Below are 23,353 nucleotides of genomic sequence, written 5' to 3' on the forward strand. Positions count from 1 at the left end.
CAGATCTGAACAGAACATTGGTCACCAAAATCTCCAGCAGTTTCGAACCAGCGCTAAGCGAGGTCACACCTTGGTAGTTTGAAATATCCCGTTTGTCCCCTTTTTGTGAGTTGGGAACATAATGGATTTCTTCCAGCACTCAGGAAAACAGCTTGCGAGATCGACTTGTTGAAAATCGACCTTAACGGATCACAAACAGCTACGGCGCATTTGATTATAACGGCAGAGGGAATTCCATCCGGTCCAGGGGTGTTTGACAATTTCAGCTTCCTGATGGCGTGCAAGATATCGTCGTTGTCAAACTCGTGAATCCTTGTGCACATTGCACCGAATGGCACATCAGTAATTGCAGAGTTTTCTAGATGAGGTAAGAAGAGTTAAACTAGATGAGGTAAGAAGTTCATAGTGACGTTTAGAGGTTTCTAGTATGGCATTACAATTTTAGTACCCGAGTGACCAATTTCACCCCGCAGATCAATTTAACCCCGGTTTATGGTATTTAGTTTTTTGTTTTGTAGTGGCTCAACAAAGACACAATGATGATCCCTTCAGGAGTTTATGACAAATTTTCTTTACAATGAAATATATCCTAATCACAAGCAGGTAAAAGGGTAAGCATTCGTTGTTTAATAAGCCACACGAATTTGCGCCTAAATTTCTACTAATTTTATCTCTACCTTGAAAACGCTTCAAGTGACTCAGGCCCACTACAAAGCCGCAGGTATCGCATCACTCATCAGTATCTACCTGTAGTGCGTAACGGAACTTGGTATAGCCGTCTACGTCTTCGTTCTAAAATCAGCTGCAATGCATTTACAAACACGTCTCGAGAAGAGCTTCGCGCGCCTTCGACTTAGCTTAAGCTCTCGCGAGAATCTATATCACATTATCACTTCAGCGTGGTTGGTTAGTGGTCATCAGTTGCCGCAGCCACCGTCGCCGGCGCACTGAACGGAACGGAATCGCGGGTGAGGTTTGCTTCGCTAGAAAAGAGTCAACAGTTAGTTCAGTTGCTTCTCTGCGGGCACGGAAAACGCGCGCGAAACTTAGAGGCTGCGCAGTACGCGCGTGATCGGAACGTCTTTTACTACCTGCCTACTACCTGTCTGTCTGAAAATTGAAGAGCAAGGAAAAAGCATCCGCGAGACGCGAGGTCTATCGATTGGTCAATTGCAGTGTTGAAATATCGATTCACGCAATTTGTGGCAGTTTGACGTGGTGCAGTAAAGAGTTTAAAGAGTAAAGAGTTTAAAGATATATCGTGCTTTTGTCATGTGCATGTGCAGTTCGGTTTTAGTAGATGATCTACCGCATAGTACTTCGCTGAAAGTGTATTTCTAGTGGTCATTGAGTTGAAGTATCTTTTGAAGAGGTCAACAAGCTTACGATTCATGAGCAACAATTGTTTCATTAGAGAAGATTCCAAAAGAAATACATCCAAACATGTGTGAATAATTCTTATCTCTTGTAGCCGGCTCGGTTTGTGTAACGTCTATTATAATGTCAATAGACGTATTTTATGGAGTGTAAAAGAATAAGCTAGATGAGTTAGTGATAAGTCCTGTGAATTACTATCAACTAAAAGTGACAGTCACGCAGGTAAGGATTTCTAGAACAGTTTGTGTGGGTGAATTATTGCAGACAAAAGTTTTTAAAGAATGTAGATAATGTTGTTCGCAAATTGCTTTTCTGAGTATTATTGCATAAAAAAGCAATATAATGTAATTTAGGATGCATTTTGATTAGGATGCATCGATACATCGATATGTGTTTTTTCCTTCCGTGAGGCTTTTGATTTTCTTCTTAAATTTCAAGACCTTCAATCCCAATTTATTCATATGATTTTTTTTTATAATTCTTTACCAGTGCTCAATACAATAATGCTCAAACATTTTTAATATATACTGTGACCAAGAGTAAAAAATAAACAATTCTTTCACCTTTATCCATCGAATTGCAAAAATCAATATTTTTTGTGTACTAGAACAATTAGTGAATGTATAGGGGGTGGCCAAAATTTTTGGGATAGGCAACTTTTTTTTCTTTCACAAAAAAAATCAACATGCTGTAACTTTTCATAGAGTGCATACAAATTCTCAAATTTTTACTGTTTGTCAACCTGTTATATGTGCATCATTGTTACAAATTTGGGCTCGATTGGTTAATCTTTCGTGAAGCTATTTTCAACATCCGTTCAGTAACAAATTTTGAAAACGATGTATAATCAATGGTGTAGCATTGATTATACGTCGTTTTCAAAATTTGTTACTGCGTTCATCTATTGGAAGCTGCTTTAGCTCTGGGCTCTTTCTAAGTTGATGAATGAATTAATAGAATAAAAATGCTTGCAAGGACTTGGCCAGGTGTGTGAAGTTGAGTGGATCTTTTTACATTATAGATAGTAGCGACATCAGCAATGTCAATGGATAGATTCAACTTTGCAACTCCACCCAAGATTTGTGCAAGTATTCATGCTAACAAATTTTTGAACTGTCTTATCTCCGAAATCAGAATCGAATGAAATTTTGAACGTATATCAACAATATATTGGTACTTGATGCGTCATTATCTAATGTAATCTTTTCTCTTGACGAATAATGTTATACCGGTTTGAAATTTCCACCAATTTAGAGGAAAATAAGTCAATTTTACAATACAACACAAAAAATACTAAATGTGTTCTTCCTTCACTTCAAATAGGCTCAAATATATCTAATTAGAGATATCTTGAGGACAGAAGTAGAAAATCTTTGGATATCAAAACTAAAATTTAATGACATTGATGTAAAAAAAAGTCATTTTTCGATAAAGATCCAAAAACGTTCAAATAAACGTTCGATAAACGTTCAAAATTTCATTCAATTCAGTTCACTGGTTTCTGAGATATGACATTTTAAAAATAAGCTCTCTGAAAAAAAATCTTACGAAAACGGTTCTAGCTTCGCGAAAGATTAACCAATCGAGCCCAAATTTATATCAATGATGCACATATAAAAGGTTGACGACCCGAGCAGGAGAAAATAGCTACCAATAATACCAAGAATAACAAACTCTGGTATGGAAAACTGAATACCTACAACCTGAATGAGGTATTAAGAAGCCCTGCATAAGAGGTAAAATACCTAAAATAATAACTGGTGTGTATTCTGTGCATAACACATGAATAATGACATCAGGTATGGCAATATCTAAATAATAATCGGCAATTTTTTCATACAAATAGTGATTTTTCCATAATTGAATAATACTTCAAGCAGTCCTCAACACCAAACCAATAACTCGTCGAGGTATTTTGTCAATACCTTGAAAATACCAAAATAAGTTATTTTCAATACCCGGAACCGACCAATACCTTATCTTGCTATGATACCTGACTTTGGTATGCTGCAGTTATGTGTTAGTTATTCGTTCCTGCTCTGGAAACTGTCGAAATTTGAGGATTATTGATGCATTCTATGGGAAGTTATAGCATGTTGAACTTTTTTGTTAGAAAAAAAAATGTTGCTTATCCCAAACATTTTGACCACCCCCTGCAAGTCCATCAGCTATGACTGCGGATCTTTACAGTTAAGAGTCTTTCGAACATTGCACTACGTTATTAACCTTCACGTACCCCAACATCTCATTTTCAAAATGCTGGCATTTCGTCAATTTTCATCCATTTTTTTTTGAAGCCACCCTCAATCGATCATAAATTGGTGCAAGTTTATTACACTCAAGTGGCCATGCAATATCCGGAACCATTTCGGAGATATTCCGTATTGTACTGGGGTCAGGGAGGGTGCCGAAATGACGAAAAATGATTATTTCGTGTATTATTGTGTTTGAACCATCGATGTTCAGCTGAATTTTCATTGCGAACAATAAAACACAACTGCGATAATCAAATTTGAATAAGTTGACCCATCCAGATCACCGTGACAGGTTCCGCGGGGGCCTCATTGGGGACACTTCTGGTTTTGATCCAAAACATGTCGTGCGACATATCAAACTTCATGATTTCGAATGACTGAGTCAGAAACGATACCCTGAAGTCAGTATCAACTAATATGGTCACCCCGGAACATCTAGCATAGGTTCCACGGGGGTGACATCGCGGGACATTTATGGCAAGCAAAACATGCCGTGCGACGTATCAAACTTCATGATTTTAAGAGCATGGGGCAGAAAAAATGACTGAAGTATGTAGCAACTGATATGGCCGCTCCGGAACACCTGAAACAGGTTCCGCGGAGCCTTTCAAACACAATAACACACGAAATAATCACTTTTAGCTATTTGAAAAAAAAAAGAGAACTCCCCCACCCCTTGACCCCAGTACAATCCGGAATATCTCCGGAATGGTTCCGGATATTGGGTCTCCAGTTAGCCTAGTGGTTAAGGCTATGGATCGCCAATCCGGAGACGGTGGGTTCGATTCCCTTTCCGGTCGGGAAAATTTTCTCGACTCCCTGGGCATAGTGTATCATTGTACTTGCCTCACAATATACAAATTCATGCAATGGCAGGCAAAGAAAGCTCTTCAATTAATAACTGTGGAAGTGCTCAAAGAACGCTAAGTTGAAGCGAAGCAGGTCAAGTCCCAGTGGGGACGTCGAGCCATGAAGAAGAAGAAGAAGAAGGTTCCGGATATTACATGACCACTTGAGTGTAATAAACTTGCACCAATTTATGATCGATTAAGGGCGACTTCAAAAAATGGGATGAAAATTGACGAAATGCCAGCATTTTCAAAATGAGTTGTCGGGAGGCGGGTATTTGAAGGTTAATCACTTCGAATAATCTTAAAGTTTTAATTACAAGAGTTATACATTTGCATTTTATTTCTAAAAAAATGTATCTATATTAGGGTCCATATAGCCGAAATGGTTACCGTGATTTTGAATGAAATTGGTCACTTTTTGCAGTTTTGACGCCTAATTTTGACATAAGAGAAAATTGAAATTTGTGTCAGCCTAAATCCTAAGAAAACGCCCGAAAATATGCAATTTTTATGTGGTTATTTCCGAAAAGTATAATTTCAAAGCATTTCGTGCGTAGGTGATTCGGAAAAGCAAGAAAATTTAATGTTTTATAAATTATGGAACAATTACTGAAAATTAATGCTCGTGATAGATTAAAATCTTCAGAATAAAATACATTTAAAGCATTAAACTGTTTTAAGTATGTATTGCGTATCTGTGTGTATAATAAACATAGGTTAACCTTCACATACCCGCACCTCGACATCTCATTTTCAAAATGCTGGCATTTCGTCAATTTTCAGCCGATTTTTTTGAAGTCGCCCTCAATCGATCATAATTTGGTGCTAGTCTATTATACTCAAGTGGCCATGCAATATCCGGAACCATTCCGGAGATATTCCGGATTGTACTGGGGTCAGGGGGGGTGCCAAAATGGCAAAAAGTGATTATTTCGTGGGTTATTGCATTTGAATCATCAATTTTCAGCGTAACTTTTGTTGCGAGCAATGAAACACAACTGCAATAACCAGATTTGTATAAGTTGACCGATCCGGACCACCGTGACAGGTTCCGCGGGGGCCTCTTTGGGGACACTTTTGGTTTTCAACCAAAACATGTCATGCGACGTATCAAACTCCATGATTTCGAGAGAATGAGACAGAAAAGGTACACTGAAGTATGTATCAACTGATATGGCCGCTCCGGAACACCTGGAACAGGTTCCGTGGGGGCCTCGTTGAGGACACTTCTGTTTTTCAACCAAAACAAGTCGTGCGACGTATCAAACTTCCAGATTTCGAGAGAATGAGACAGAAAAGGTAGACTGAAGTATGTATCAACTGATATGGCCGCTCCGGAACACCTGGAAAAGGTTCCGCGGGGGCGTCATTGGGGACACTTCTGTTTTTTCAACCAAAACAAGTCGTGCGACGTATCAAACTTCATGATTTCGGGAGAATGAGACAGAAAAGGTAGCCTGAAGTATGTATCAACTCATATGGCCACTCCGGAACACCTGGAACTGGTTCCGTGGGGGCCTCACTGGGGGCACTTCTGTTTTTCAGCCAAAACAAGTCGTGCGACGTATCAAACTTCCTGATTTCGAGAGAATGAGAGAGAAAAAATAGACTGAAGTATGTATCAACTGATATGGCCAATCTGGAACACCTGGAACAGGTTCCGCGGGGGCCTCATTGGGGACACTTCTGGTTTTCAACCAAAACATACCATGGGTCGTATCAAACTTAATGATTTCGAATGAATAAAACACTTTGAAGGAGTGGAAGGTACAAAATGATGAGAAGACCTCTGGTCTTCCTAGGTTATGCTTCAGGAAATCCTGTACGCATGTGGAATGTCCACGTTACGCGTAATACGAACGATGATCGTCAGCAAGAGATGAACCACGCTTTCCCTTATAGCGAAACAAATATACATAAAGTTGTAAGAAACGTACAGTCATACCACGATTATGGTCACCCTCAATAATGGGTCATTTCCATTTCAATTGCGTAGTGAACTAACTAACTAATAATTGTGATAGAGGGGACAATAATTGTGCAATGACATTACGGTAGAAAGAAAATATTTTAGGAATATTGAAGAATAATCTCGTGCAGATTGTGTTGGCAACGAATTGGGATTGAACAGCAAGTATATTGTAGTATTTCATATGTCATTTATCTGCTGTATATTATTTTTTATTTTAATTTTAAACTTGCATGCTGCTACCAAGGTAGGAACAAATAACAGGAGGATATAACATTTTGCAATTGAAATTGAATACAGTCATGGAGCTATTTGTAATCCTATACACCCATATTTATTCTATTTCGGAACAAAGCGATTACATTGCTACAAAGGTAGTAAAGTCTTCGAAACTGTTGTTTGCACAAATTGCAAATCAAAAGCCTAAAGATGGCTACTTCGATTGTTATCTGTTGTGTGTTGTTATATAGATATAGAAGAAGTAAAAAACATATTATAAGTATAAAAAGTATTTTTGGAAATAAACATCTAACCTTTTATTTTTTCAAACATATGCCGATTTCTCCGAAAATATTCAGCTTGTGTACGTTTTGTGGATTGCTTAATCTAAAATTAAAAGAAATCTATGGGAAGTTTTCTAGAGTGCCCTTTCAAGTCGATACCGAGTAGAGTCTACTTAGTATTATCTTATTTCTGGCTTATTCATTCGAAATCATGAAGTTTGATATGTTGCACGGCAGGTTTTGATTGTAAACCAGAAGTGTCATCAATGATGCCACCGCGGAACCTGTGCTAGATATGCCGAGGTGGCCATATTAGTTGACACAGACTTAAGTCTATCATTTTTGGCTCATTCATTCTAAATCATGAAGTTTGGTACGGCGCACGACATGTTTTGATTGAAAACAAGAAGTGCCTCCAATGAGGCCCCCGCAGAACCTGTGCAAGATGTTCCGGGTGGTCATATTAGGTGATACAGGCTTAAGTCTATCATTTCTGGCTTATTCATTTGAAAACATGAGGTTTGATACGTCGCACGACATGGTTTGGTTGAAAACCAGATGTGTCCCTAATGAGGCCCCCGCGGAACCTGCTCCAGTTGTTCCGGAGCAGCCATATCAGTTGATACATACTGCAGTCTACCTTTTCTGTCTCATTCTCTCGCAATCATGAAGTTTGATACGTCGTACGACTTGTTTTGGCTGAAAAACATAAGTGTCCCCAGTGAGGCCCCCGCGGAACCTGTTACAGGTGTTCCGGAGCGGCCATGTCAGTTGATACATACTTCAGTCTACCTTTTCTGTCTCATTCTCTCGATATCATGAAGTTTGATACGTCGCACGACCTGTTTTGGTTGAAAAACAGAAGGGTCCCCAATGAGGCCCCCGCGGAACCTGTTCCAGGTGTTCCGGAGCGGCCATATGAGTTGATACATACTTCAGTCTACTTTTTCTGTCTCATTCTCTCGAAATCAGGAAGTTTGATACGTCGCACGACTTGTTTTGGTTGAAAAACAGAAGTGTACCCAATGAGGCCCCCGCGGAACCTGTTTCAGGTGTTCCGGAGCGGCCATATCAGTGTAACTTTTCTGACTCATTCTCTCGAAATCATGAAGTTTGATACGTCACATGACATGTTTTGGTTGAAAACCAAAAGTGTCCCCAATGAGGCCCCCGCGGAACCTGTCACGGTGGTCCGGATCGGTCAACTTACACAAATCTGGTTATTGCAGTTGTGTTTCATTGCTCGCAACAAAAGTTACGCTGAAAATTGATGATTCAAATGCAATAACCCACGAAATAATCACTTTTTGCCATTTTGGCACCCCCCCTGACCACAGTACAATCCGGAATATCTCCGGAATGGTTCCGGATATTGCATGGCTACTTGAGTATAATAGACTAGCACCAAATTATGATCGATTGAGGGCGACTTCAAAAAAATCGGCTGAAAATTGACGAAATGCCAGCATTTTGAAAATGAGATGTCGAGGTGCGGGTATGTGAAGGTTAATGAACCTTAATTATAAGACATGATTTAAGAAAAAAATCAAACATTGTGAAGATTTTTTTGGATTGATCTTGAAAACGGTTTTTGGAGAAACAGCCTTTTTTAAATTTTGATTCCTAAGCAACTGCATTGTTTTTAAACAGTTTTCAAAACGGGGTGTTTTCAGAAGTGCATACTCCTTCAAGATTTTCATGTGTTTTCATCCAAATTCGTTTGTTGGCAACTTCAAGGTATCGAGGGGCAACTGACAACTGATCAAAATGCTCTGGACGCACGCAAAAGTGACAACAAATACGTCACGAAACACACACATACTTGAATAAACGTTTTGTACATATAGGAATTATTCATAAACCACGTAGAATTTGTGAGGGAGGGGGGTATGGCCAAAGTCTACGCTCCACACAAATTTCAAAACTTTTGTTTGGACGAAAATCTACGAGGGGTCAAAATTTGGTGTACGTGGTTTATGAACAGCCTCATATGTATCATACATATCCTATAGGAGCTGCGATGCGACAGCGGTCAGACGTCAAACTCGTTTTGACATTGACAGCGCTTTTTAGTTGGGTTTTGCCCCAACCAGCAAATATCCAACGATCGAGATAGCCCATCTAGCGAGCCCCCATCAAACCACGTGTGCGGAAACGGAAACACATGTAGGGTGTGTATACCAATTATGGCACTACCTAAGGAAAGCTATTTATACAAAAATAACGAGAAGACCAACGAATATCATCAATAAGTTAAAAGACAGCTTAGTTTCCATACTTTACAGGAAAAATATAGAAACGGAGCTAAAACTACTTTTAGTATTGATTACAGCATGTGCCAATGATAGGAACCCTATACCAGTTATGGTTACATTTTTTTAACTTCGGTTCCTTTTTGCACTAGGGTAAGTGTACCAATTATGGCTATAGTACCAATTATTCACCATATTTATTTTTCACCCTTTAACGATGTTAATCAACAAGAAAAAAATTGTGAACAACAGATCACGTTCACAAAAGATAGTCGCATTCATTTAAACTCCACATTTTCCTCAAATCATGGTAGAAATAAATCATTTTCCTTAAAATTTCGGCTTCCTTGCACCCTTTTTCGCCATAGGGTACCAGTTATGGCTAACCCCATAAGAAATGCATGCAAATAGTGCGAAAAGGAACCGATGTTAAAAAATGTACCCATAATTGGTACAGGGTTCCTATCATTGACACACGCTGTAATCAATACTAAAAGTAGTTTTGGCCCCGTTTCTATATTTTTCCTGTAAAGTATGTAAACTAAGCTGTCTTTTAACTTATTGATGCAATTCGTTGCTCTTCTCGTTATTTTTGTATAAATAGCTTTCCTTAGGTAGTGCCATAACTGGTACACCCACCCTATTTGCATGCATTCCTTATGGGGTTATCCATAACTGGTACACTATGGCGAAAAAGGGTGCAAGGAAGCCGACATGTTTGGTAAAATGATTTATTTCTACCATGATTTGAGGAAAATGTGGAGTTTAAATGAGTGCGACTATCTTTTGTGAACGTGATCTGTTTTGCACAAATTTTTTCTAGTTGATTTACATCGTTAAAGGGTGAAAATTAACTATAGCGAATAATTGGTACTATAGCCATAATTGGTACACTTACCCTACCTAATTATCTAATTTGTAAGAACCTCTGGTTCTGAACGACTGTAGGCGTACTTTCAGGTTATGTTTAGTTGGCGATTCTGTCATCAAATTGATGACTGAATCGCCAACTAAACAGAATTTGTAAGAACCTTTTTTTTTATTATTCTTAATCACTTAACCTAATTTACAGCTCTATTGTGCACTGGGGCACTACGTGAGCAATTTCAATTGACAGCTGCACTTACATTTTGTACAGCGCCTAGATTCTATTCTGCTTTATCGAGCTGGTTGCCTTTCTGCTGCATTCACTTTTTCTATTTTATACCTAGTAGAATGATGAGCACAAGGATGATGATGGATGGCCGTTGTTCCTTTCCAGTCCGATTGGGGGTCCATTATGAGTAGCAGTTCGCCGATGTCCAGGTATCCGGATCCGTTTGAGCCATGGGGCTCAGAAGAGGGTCAGTGTCAGTTGCTCTCGGGGGAAAAGCAACTGACGAAAAATTGCAAGTGCCGGGGCTGGGAATCAAACCCATGACCATCCGCATATAAAGCGAACGTGTGACCAACTACGCCACGGGCCTCGGCTATGTGAGAACCTAAAAAAAAAAATTTTGGTGGTGTTTGTTATGGAACACCCTTATATACGTATTAAGTTGGCTATTCAAAAACGGCATAATATTCTCTTATGTGTTGTGGTTATTTGCTTCTTTGACATCATGCTGTAGGAATTTATTTAAAAAAAAATCGGGAAACTCATACAGCTGTGTTCATAAAAATAGCAGTGAAAGTCGTTTTCCATACAAAATGGCCTTCTTTAACATACTGCAACTTAATTCTCATATAAGCGATTGAGCTGAAAATTTGACAGCGAACTACAAATATGGTGAATATTGTTATAGCAAAATCTGAGAATTTTCAAAGCACGTGCAAAAAAGTTAAACACTATGTGAAATTGATCAAAATAATAACAGTCTCTCTCTCTCTCTTCTTGGCGTAACGTCCTCACTGGGACAAAGCCTGCTTCTCAGCTTAGTGTTCTATGAGCACTTCCACAGTTATTAACTGAGAGCTTCCTCTGCCGATGACCATTTTGCATGCGTATATCGTGTGGCAGGCACGAAGATACCCTATGCCCAAGGAAGTCAAGGAAATTTCCTTTACGAAAAGATCCTGGACTGACCGGGAATCGAACCCGTCACCCTCAGCATGGTCATGCTGAATACCCGTGCGTTTACCGCCTCGGCTATATGGGCCCTAATAATAATAAATAATAACAGTGTTTGTTTTATTTTTTTTTATTTAGCAAAAAGTTTTTAAATTTTTAACATTATACATTAATTTGTAACCAAGGCGGAAACTGATCGAAAAGCGAGCGAAAATATTTCTTGCTTCGTCAAGGTAAACCTACATTTGAATTTATTTACACTGCTATTATTTTGATCAATTTCACACAGTGTTTAACTTTTTTCATGTGCTTCGAAAATTCTCAAATTTTGCTATAACAATATTCCCCATATGTGTACAGGGGATAGACAAAATGATCGGGACAGGCAAAATTTTCACTTTTCAAAAAATGTTCAAATAGCTATAACTTTTCAAAAATTGCATCAAATATTCTCAAATTTTTACTGTAAGTTCATCAACTAGTTGTGTATCAGTGGTTCAAATTTGGAGGAGATCGGGCCATTCTCCACGACGTTATAAAGAATCTTGAAAAATCTAAAATTATTCGATAGCCAACTTTGACCTGTTATATCTCCGAAATCAATGAACCGATTGCAATGAAATTTTGTCCATTCATGACTTATATAATGATCTCTGGAAAATATTTGATTGAACTTGAAATTTTTAACAACAGAAAAAGTTATAGCGATTTAAGTTTTTCCACGATTTTTTAGTAAATTGGTCTATTTTTAATATACACTCCATTACTTTTTCAATTTATTGGTGGCTATATTGTTACTTTCCTTCAAGACGCGTTTATATATAAGTCAATTAGAGGGAAACGAAATGAACTATAATTTGCATCTAGAATTTTGAAACGATGTTGATATTTTGGATAATTTGGTGTTTTATTAGAAAAATAATCTAATCGTTATAATTTTCTTCCGTGTTAAGAATATTAAGTTAAGTCAATGGTTTTTCATAGCTCATTATATAAGTCATAAATGGTCAAAATTTCATTGCATTCGGTTAATTGAATCCGGAGATATAACAGCTCAAAGTTGGCTATCGGATAATTTTACCTTTTTCAAAAATCTTCATAGCTTCGTGAAGAATTGTTCGATCTTTTCCAAATTTAGTCCACTAATACACTACTAGTTGATGAACTTACAGTAAAAATTTGAGAATATTTGATGCACTTTTCGAAAATTTATAGCTATTTGAACAATTTTTGAAAAGTGAAAATTTTGCCTGTCCCGATCATTTTGTCTATCCCCTGTTGTTCGCTGTCAAATTTTCAACTCAATCGCTCATATAAGAATGTAACTTCATGCCAAAGTTGGCCATTTTGTATGGAAAACGGTTGTCACTGCTATTTTCATGAACACAGCTGTACGTCCCAAAAACTATAGATAGTAGAGTAAACATAGATCCGCGGACACCGCTGACTAAAATGTTTCAAGCGTGTAAATAGTAATTTTCAAGAGTGCGACGGTTGAATATGACGTCATGCGCTCCATTGATGTTGTCCAAATCGTGACGTCATGCTCGTTTGGATACAGATTTTGACAGTTCGTTTGGATACAACGGATTCATCAACACGGATCTATGTTTACTCTACTATCTATACCAAAAACTAGCTTTTCGGAGGCAATCACGTTGTGGCGCAAAATTGTACATGTACTGAACGCAGTAGTTTTGCTTCCTTGTAATTTGCCTTGGCTGCCCCCTATCGCGAGTGTGAACAAACAAAAGTATTGGTCATTGATATCTCTCTCTCTCTCTCTCTTCTTGGCGTAACGTCCTCACTGGGACAAAGCCTGCTTCTCAGCTTAGTGTTCTATGAGCACTTCCACAGTTATTAACTGAGAGCTTCCTCTGCCAATGACCATTTTGCATGCGTATATCGTGTGGCAGGCACGAAGATACTCTATGCCCAAGGAAGTCAAGGAAATTTCCTTTACGAAAAGATCCTGGACCGACCGGGAATCGAACCCGTCACCCTCAGCATGGTCATGCTAAATACCCGTGCGTTTACAGCCTCGGCTACATGGGCCCTTTGATATCTATTGTATCTATTATCTGTGCTGATACAATTCAATTTTTTGTGTTACATTTTTTTTGTGTGTCTGTATTAACGAGATTTTTAACCCTAGGCTAGTTCATCTCGGGACCCACGTTTTACTTCCCTTCCGAAGGGCTTTCACAAATTTAATAATTTTTGCTCAACTCCTACAACATTGATGTCAAAAAAGCAAATAACTACAATATATTAGAGAATATGAAGCCGTTTTAAAATGTTCATTTTAATACGTATGTTAGGGTGTTCTAGAACAAAATCTATCAAAAATTCAACTTTTCTAGATTTTTCGGATTACAAATGTGATAGGGGAGTTCAGGTAATTTGGACAGACCGTTACGCGTATATATTTTGGGCATTTACGGCAAATCAAATGGAAGTGTCCAAAATATATACGCGTAACGGTCTGTCCAAATTACCAGAATCACTCTAAATATATAAGTTTTCGTCAATTTTATTGGCACACGTTGTTCGGAGAACTATCAACAAACAAGTATTTCTTCAATTCGTTCTAAAAGAATTAACTTCCGATAAGTTTTAGTGTAGGTAGTTATGATTTTTTGAAGTTCAAAAATAGCCGATAGTGTGGTAAACTTGAGAATCAGAGAACATTTCTAAAACATTGGACAGGCCTACTATATATGTATGGGGTCGCTCTTGTTATGATGTGGTGAGTGTCGGAAAAGTTCGCTTCAATAAATTTATCACCTTGGGAAACACTGCATTAGATCAGACAAAAAATGATAGGTCAAGTCCAAATTATGAAATCTACTTTCGATTAAGGGTAAATATGTCTCGCCCATGCGTATGAATGCGTCACAAGCAATGCTGGCGTCGATCTTAATTCTTGAATCGTTTACCGATTTTGCTAATTTACCATTAACGATCCGGTTTAATTTATTTTATCAAACTATCGTACATAATGAAACCATCGTGAAACAAGTTTAAAGCCGGTAGCCGGCCATTCATATGCAAATGCAGTTTTTGGGGATTTTTTGAAGCTGAAAATTTATGAGACACCCAGCTGGAAACCGAACACATATGTTAAGTATTAATATTGCTTCGGACTTCGACAATGATTTTTCATAAGGGCCTTATAGACATGATCGACTTTGCTTCATCGATAATGTCTTTGTGTTATTACAGAATGTCTGTTAAGTAAAAAAAAAAACATTTCAACAATGATTTTTCATTTGGCCTAACTGACTTGATCGATTTATTTTCGTCTCTTTAATAACACAAAGAGAGGATCAATGATGAGAATGATAATGTCAGCTAGGCCCTAATGAAGGTCAGTGACGATTTGGTTAAAATCCGCGGGAGATGGCTGCATCTTGCTATATAGAAACAAGAAGAATAGCGATTTAGTCTGTTGTTGATCATATCATTGGCGAAATAGAGAATCGACGATGCGAAATCAAGTCAATTAGGCCCTAATGAAAAATCATTGTCAATTTTTGTTCAATCTTATAAGGATACTTCAATGCATAATGTATGCTCAATACCACCACAGCAAAGCATTTCGCGTACAAAAGGTGTAAATGAAAGGTATATAGGGTGACGATGGGTATTATCGGTAGGTTTGTTCTCTTCGTCATGAGGGATTTTTGTCGATCAACTTTCCTGAATCTTGTTCGTATAGTTCAGCTTGATCGGGAAGAGTTTGAGGCCAACTCTAAGTTCAAAAGCATTCAAAAACCCCCCTTGAAGAAGAGAACAGACCTGCCGAAAATACACAATTTCCCCTATTTTTCATAACTACAGTCTTTAGATTATATCAGTTTTTACACATTAGGTTGTCCCAAAATTGCACATGGTCAAAAAGCTTGGGGGCTCACCCTGCAAATGATAGCTAAGGGTGTTAGAAACAAACTTTTGTAAGACGGCAACTTTCAGAAATGATGTTTAGAGGTCGCCCCGGCGAGATTTTTGAAAAATGGCCATTTTTCGTAATAAATTTCTTACAAATATTTTTTACCGTGCAAAAATTGGCAAAACACACTATTTTTAATATTTTTACAGTTTGATATGGATCCAAACTACTTGGGAAAATAATTAACGACATGTTTTGCAGGTAACTTTTTGATACTAAATTTTTGAATTCACTAAAATTTGTCATTTTTTGATATACTGTGCCTTTTACCCATCATAAAAAGTATCTGAACCTTATGCTAATTTAAAACAATTTCCATAAAATGATCGGAAATTTTATGAGGAAAAACTTTGCCGAAGATAGCATTGCGTTTTTTTTATCCGTTTTAGAGTTATTCACGATTTACTATTTGGTGAAATTGGGATTTTTAGGTATTTTTCTAAAAATGTCACATAAGAATTTCCCAAAAACACATACAAAGTAAAAAATCACGTATGCTCAACAAGTTTTTGTCCTGATTGTGTTATGGAATTATGGTGACATCATTAATTGATTTTTATTTTTTGTTTTTCTATCCCTCCATATAAAAATTAACTAGCAAAGATTAAAAAAAAGCTAGCTCTTTTGACAAGCTTCGTACTGCCTATTGATTTTTTAAAGATATTCTCCACAAAATGTTGAGCTATATTTTTGCATTTATCTTACTTTCTTGTCGATATTCTCAATTATTTTTCTACACGAAGACGTATGAATCCAGGACCAGTGAAACATCCCAGGAAACAGTGGCAAAGTAAATAAAGGCGAATACGTTGATCCATACCAAATTCAAATCGCGATTACGAACATCTTACGTAAGAATACCAATATTTATTCCAATTCAAGACATTCTTTAAAACAGAGCATGTCTTTTTTGACATTTACTGACTTGAACTATCTTATCAACACCGAAAATAAGATACACCGAAGCAAATTGAAACGGGTGGGATGAGAAGTGAGTTGAGTGAGTTAACGTAATGTTATCCACGGTTAGAACAATTTGATTACCATAACACATACACGGCATACAATAAGACAAGGTAGGCTATTATTTGTAAACAACAGTTTTGGACATAAACAAGTCAGGCCAAACATGTCTAAAGGTCCAATCTGCAGAAGAGAGGCTCTCTTTGGTTTCCCTCTCTTTCGTTAATATCTCAGCTGTTTATTTGTATTATGATTGTCTCCTTGCATTGAACGATGGTCAAAACAATCGTCTTTTGATTTGTACTGTAAAAATAGTTGAAAAGTGTACCATTACATTGCAATAATTGAAAGAGAAAGTGAACAAAGAGAGCCTCTCAAATGCAGATAGGACCTATTGAAATGTTTAGCCTGAAGTGACGTCATTTTTATCCTCCTATATGTTGATCAAAATGATAAGGACTCATGTAGGGACTACTAGAACGTTTTATTCATGTATTTGAACGATTTGAACAACATCATTGAAAAACAAAATCGGCATGTTTTGCGGAATGTATCACCTTCTAAATAATATACAAAATGTGCCGTGCGTTTGATTGTATATTATGCTCGTATAAACCATTATTGTCAGTGCATAACCTTTAAAAATGCCATGGTCTACTGAGGCATCTCAGAATGGACCCTAATGAGAAATTTTCTCGCTAATAGGTACCTTTCTTTATCAAAGAAAATGGATTTGTCAACGGAAACAAAAATTCAATAAATGATGCCACCATAATTTCTAGACACAATCAAAACGAAAACTTGTTGAGCATACGTGATATTTTACTTTGTATGTGTTTTTGGGCAGTTTTTTGTGATTTTTTTTAAATTCCTAAAAGTCCCAGTTTCACCAAATAGTAAATCGTGAATAACATAAAAACAGATTGAAAAAACGCAATGCTGTCTTCGGCAAAGTTTTTCCTCATAAAATTTCCAATCTTTTTATGGAAATTGTTTTAAATTAGCATTAGGTTCAGATACTTTTCATGATGGGTAAAAGGCACAGTATATCAAAAAATGACAAATTTTAGTGAATTTAAAAATTCAGTATCAAAAAGTTACCTGCAAAACATGTCGTTAATTATTTTCCTAAGTAGTTTGGATCCATATCAAACTGTAAAAATTTTAAAAATTGTGTGTTTTGCCAATTTTTGCACGGTAAAAAATATTTGTAGCTAGCCCTGAACTAGCATCTCGGGAGCCACGTTTTACTTCCCTTCCGAAGGAAGAACTCACATTTTGTGAGTTTGTCGGGAGTGGGATTCGATCCAGCTGGTATAGTATATTTTACCTTATAACTTTGATTCCTTCAATCAGTTAAGGAAAAGGTAAACGTGGATCAATACTATACATGTGAAAGTTTATTTCAGAGGTTTTTCCATTACAACCAAGCTTATATACAACTTTTTACGCAAAAAATAAAAATTGTCGATATTTTCGTCATTTGTTAACGCCTTCAAACAATCTGTTCTACAACCATGTGAGAGATTTGCAACTGTTGTTTTTTAAAATTGTATGTAAAAAATTAAAAAAAATAACAACTCAATTAAAGAGAACTCATTTTGCATAGTATATAATCATGTTCATACACCGTAAAACAATATATTTATACACAAGTAAAAGGTAATTTTTGATTGCTAAATTCACTTAGTTTTTCACTCACTAATAAACTCACTTTGATTTGTAAAATGTTGTAAAAAAAACCATGGTTTTATATAAACAATCAATCTTATGTGTTCTATACGGCCTCTCCCATCATGCTGATACTCCTAAGATTGCAAACTGTAATGTTTTTTGGGCTTTAATTTTTCAGGGCACTATCAAAGTTTCCCCAATATGAAAAAGTGATTCTCGTTCATATGAAAAGTTATAATTCACTCAAAAAATTTAAAATTGTCCGATCTTTCAATTGAAATTGATAAACGAGACTCCAGTACTTGTTTCCAAAATATAAAACTCCAGAAAATACTGTTACACGACAAAAAAAATAAGAGGTTTATGTTGAGCACATTTTTTTTTATTCTTTTATATTAAAGTATGGGTTCAAGAATGCTGTTTCAAATTTCCATAGAGATCCACAAACAAAGATATAGCGTTTTGCGCCTCGCTCCCTTATGGGCGCGTAGTGCAAACTTGAAACTTTAAACGCGATTATCTCGGAATTATGTTTTTTTTTTTCAAAAACGTTGATGTGGTGACTACGATTGCGGAAACAGTTCTAAACCGATTTCAGATGTTTCCCTATTAGATTTTTCCAGGCTTTCCTTCTGCGATTCGTCAAGAAGTTTTTCTTGGGATATTCTTTCAGGAAGTCCTGCTGAGATTTCTCCATACATTCTTGCTGGTATTCATGCAGAACTTTATCCAATAATTTCTACGAGAACTCTAGTGATGTATTCAGAGATTTCTGTAGATATTTCTACAATAATTCCTTTTTGCATTACTCCGTGATTTCATCCATGAATAAATCTATGGATGGAATAAATTTCCCAACTGGATGAGCCAACCTTCTTATAAACAAATCTGGGGATTTTCTTAGGGATTTTTTTTTCAGAATTCCTCTTAAGAATCTTTTAAATGTTCCTTTATAATTGCCTTCAGTTATTACTCATATAAGAAATCCTCTAGAGATTTCACTAGGATTGGATTCCTCTTTTAGATTTCCCAATTGGGCATCCTCTATGAATTTCCTGAGAGTTTCTCTAGCGACCTGTTGCGCCGTCGAGAACATAAACAAAACTCCCAAGTTCCAGCAAGATTTCCTCCTGCAAAAAAGGCAAGGTTCACCGCAAGTCTCCATGAAATCCCGTTGTTTTCGGGAACGTATGTTATCTAAGAGATGTACACATGATGTTGCATGTTGACATTGAAGGTACAACACGGGAAGTTGTTTTTTCCAGCGAAGGAAATGACCTAATAATGGGAAAACAAATATTTCCGTAGGGCCGACCTGCCACAAAAACAAAAATATTTACATTTATTTCTAACATAATCTGTCAGAAGATGCATTTTTGTTTCAAACATGGATTGCATTTGCTTCAAATGTGACGTTCGATTTGTTCCAAACAGTTTTATTTTTGTGGCCTGAACAAATTGACAATTTATTTAAATTTACCTCAAATATTTTTGATTTTAACTTAGTTTATTCTGCGTGGAGTTGCATTATGAACCATATTGTAATTGTTTGGTATCGCGCAGAAAAGTAGGCCGTTTCCTCGCCGAAATGGCAAGTATAAAATAGAATATTATGGTGCCGAGTTACAAAAAACTATATAGATGTTCATATTGACAATTGCCAGTCAGTAGGGTCTGGGACCATTTGGGCAGGAGCACCTATTTTGAGCACTTACTGCTATAACTCAGTCATTTATGAATCGATTGGCGTGATTTTTGAGACACGATCAGATAGGCACAGTATCTAGCCGTGTTCAAAAATTCAAGTCAATCGGTTTGAAGTCGACTGAGTTATAGCAGTAAGTGCCAAAAATAGGTGCTCCTGCCCAAATGGTCCCAGACCCTATGTCAGTGGTTAAAAGAGCAACATATGTGCGATGAAGAGATAACAATCACGTCTAGCGTATCGTTGGCGATCCGAAGTTTGGCCGCATTACTGAATCCTTTTGATAATAATTCGACTAACCTGTATTCGGCCACATGACCTTCGGTCAAATGAAATAAGACAAGCTCTGTCCAGAAAATGTCACTGATATTTAGGAAGGTGCTCCCAACTGTTACCCCAATTGGCGCAAAATGCGTCATAATAACCGTATTGGATGCACGTGTATCAACAAATTAGATTTGAAATTATGAATAACAGGTTGTTTGGGCTGGTACCATGGCCTACCTGAATAACAAGTGAATGACAATATTCCATTGTTTGCGTGTTTGCTATTTGGCGGTACCATGTTGTTTTTGCCACCTCCGAAAAATAATTGCCTTGTTTTCGGGAACTATATTGACGATTGTATGTCACCAGAAATTGGTACTTTGTTTGCGATAAACATAGGGATTTGAACAACAGTTCTCTCCGTTCCGTATCTCCCTGCACAGGAACAGGAAGATAAGCGACTTTAATTAGTTGAACTTGAAAACCGTAGACACAGGTTCTTTGAAGATATCATACCGCCGAGGTATACCAACTTGCAACACATACGAGGTATGCAGGCAGGCCCAGGTATAAACGTACAATCGCAAGCCGATAAAAAACGCGATGTGTGATGATAATGAATAATTTGCCGGCCTCTGAAGCGTGAAAAATTGTAATGCGGTAACAATAACAAATTGGTACAATCTATACAGGTATGAAAGGATGGGGCGCTGCGATTTTCTCACATCGATGAGCATGCAATTCAACCTTGAAAACTGCTGCGATCGCATGTGTTAGAAATGGCTCTAACTAGATGGGCAGTAATTTTGGCACTCACTACTACTGGGAGGAGTCACTTAAGATGCGAGTTGATTGAACTTAACCCCTAAAACTAAGCAGACGCCTAAGGCAGTACCGCTCACTTACATCTGCTTCTTTTTTATTTCTATTGTATACTCCACAGGTGCCTTCGCGAGTATCCTTGAACAAGCTCATTCAATGGCAGATCTATCGAAAAAGTCGGATGGCTCAGTGATAGACTCGGACAGGTGATCGGCGTTTTATTAGATAGTGCATGTGCTGCCGGAGGGGTGAATCTACGTGAGAAAAACAGAGTGCCGCCATTCGTTGAATGACGAATAGTTTGTAAAGTTGTAAAACTTTACTGTACTTGAGTGTATCTTAATTGCCTGATAGAAGATGATGACGATGATGCTGACCTGCAACAAACAGCGTCGCGGCGGTCGATGGGGCCAGCTTCGCGCTATAGTCAGTTTGGCCTTGTTGACAGCGACCGCGGTCCACGGTCAATTGGTTAGCTCAGGTGAGATTATCTCGTTAGCTCAGCAGTAGCAGCATCATTTACAGATGCTGGTGTATTAGATTAGACACTACATTGTACATTCAGTCAATAAGAAATCAATCAAAATTTTCTGCAGGAATGTTTTTTTAAACCTTTTTATACCCTCTCAGTCACTTGCCAATGGTCAGTGTTTGTGTGGTATGACTTAAGCTATGTGAGGTCCTAAACCCTTTTCTCATTATATTCATATTCAACAACTTAATCCGTTATCATCATGCGCGTTGTCACCAAATTATCGATTGAATCAGGGATGCCATATATACAGATTTATCTGTATTATGCAGATTTTTGAGCTTCCATACAGATTTCGTTTTATATGGAATACAGATTTTTAGCTAGAGAGGCCATTTTATTTTTGTATGAGATACAGATTTTGCTCCCATATTTTGTATGGGGTACAGATTTCTGAAAAGAGTGATACAGATTTTTCCAAAAATCGTCTGGCATCCCTGGATTGAATATTATGTAGGGTCTGGGACCATTTGGACAGGGGGACCTATTTTTCGATCACTCAGTCAATTTCACACTAATTTATTTAAATTTTTTACATGGCCAGGTACTGTACGTATCAAACTGTGTCCTAAAAATCAATTTTGTTCATTGACTGAGTTAGAGCAGCAAGTCTCCCCGAATAGGCCCCCTTATTTTTTTGTAAACCATGGGATGAAAATCTGCTTAACAGACACCTGAACAGGAAGGTCCAGGTAGTGTGGAGATTCTACAACAAAAGTAAAAGCCAGGACTACTCTCTCATCGACCCACTAAACACATTCCAATGGACGCCAAACTTTTCGTCTCTTCAGAACCACCAAATAGGCATTGTTTTAAATAGGAGATAGTGCACATCGCACCCTCAATATTAGCTACGTAGCCTGCAGCAACGAACATCGATGACTTGACATGGGGAGCTACCTTCGCAGTATGCTGGCACTTAGTCAGTTTCCCGAGTGGTTCTCACCATTTCTTTTGTCCTCGGAAGGTTGACAGGGTCAACCAGCACGCCCGCGCCCAACTGTTTTGCAAGCACCAAGAACTGATGCCTACGTCTGGCCTGCTGAAGGCCATCACTACCCTTCAGGCCCTATCGGCTACACCAGAAGGTTGCTGAAAGTAGGGTCTCCACCTGCCCCGGCCCTTATCGGGGACCCCTTTCCATCCGCGGGCTCGGATCCAACCCAGTAGACCGACGCCACGTCATCAACGCTACCAGGACTTCCTCTCCGCGGCCACTTTATCGTTGTAAGGGTCGATTTCGACCGCAGGGCACCTGTATGACCTAGGAAGCCGACTTTGAACCCATGGACCACCTCTTGAATCGGATCCGAACTAGCCATTCTCCGAGTCCACGCGTCACCTTTTCTGTAGCTCCAAGACGATGTGGGTACCGTTGAAACGGTATTGAGCTTGAGCTTGAGCTTGATTGACCGCCCGCAGTTGCAACTCCAGTATCGCCAGATCAGCTACACTCACACAAGGAACCAATGAGATAGCTGCTTGGGACTAACAGGCATCTTCAGTGTGTGAGCGTTGGTGGTCTTGTATTTTTAGGTGGCAATGGCGCCTGCTGCGTCAGGTTGCAGGTCAATGGGGAAGGGGAGGGAAGTGATGATTGCAATCGCTTGCCCACATCAGGCTGTTGAATCCTCTGCGCCTGCACAAGGTCATGCAGATGTTGGTGTGTTGGTGGGAAATGTTTATTTTTGGCACATGGATCATGCATTGGTGCAAGGGTGCCAGGCGTGAAGCGATAGATTGTGTGAAGATTACTGTGAAGCGGCACGGTCCGCTTGGTTGCATAGCTTGTAGGCGTTATATGATAGATTGACACTGTGCTGTGTTGAAAGTTGGAAGGAAGGGAAACGGCTTTTTTTCAATCCGTTTCTGGTTCTAGCGATCGCTACGAACATACGAATATACATGAGATGTATATGTAGAAGAGAGAGCGAGAGAGTGAGAGAGAAAGTAGTTAGAAAGATACAAAGTAGGAGGGAAGGGACGAGCCAGGGATTGAACCCAGGACCTTCTGCATATGAATCAGAAGCGGTAGCCACTAGACCACCAAGCTCGTTTGTGGGTGCCGTTGAAACGGTATTCCTGCCAAACTCATCCCTACACATCCTCTGGATAAGATTGTCTGGAGTCGACTCAAAACGAACAAAACGTGTTCCGCCGTTTCCTCTAAACCAGCACAAA

General features: G+C 38.2%; 1 protein-coding gene across 1 annotated transcript in view; it reads left to right on the plus strand.

The window, feature by feature from the left end:
* The first annotated feature begins 1,006 nt into the window (after positions 1–1,006).
* Positions 1,007–23,353, plus strand: part of LOC109401127 (uncharacterized) — an 80,264-nt gene continuing 57,917 nt past the window's right edge. Inside the window, exons 1-2 of the mRNA XM_029872084.2 lie at positions 1,007–1,599; positions 20,762–21,121. Coding sequence (XP_029727944.2) covers positions 20,998–21,121 — 124 coding nt within the window. The 5' untranslated portion in view covers positions 1,007–1,599; positions 20,762–20,997. The remainder of the gene's footprint in view (positions 1,600–20,761; positions 21,122–23,353) is intronic.

Source organism: Aedes albopictus, chromosome 3 (assembly GCF_035046485.1).
Source record: "Aedes albopictus strain Foshan chromosome 3, AalbF5, whole genome shotgun sequence".
NCBI classification, from domain to species: domain Eukaryota; kingdom Metazoa; phylum Arthropoda; class Insecta; order Diptera; family Culicidae; genus Aedes; species Aedes albopictus.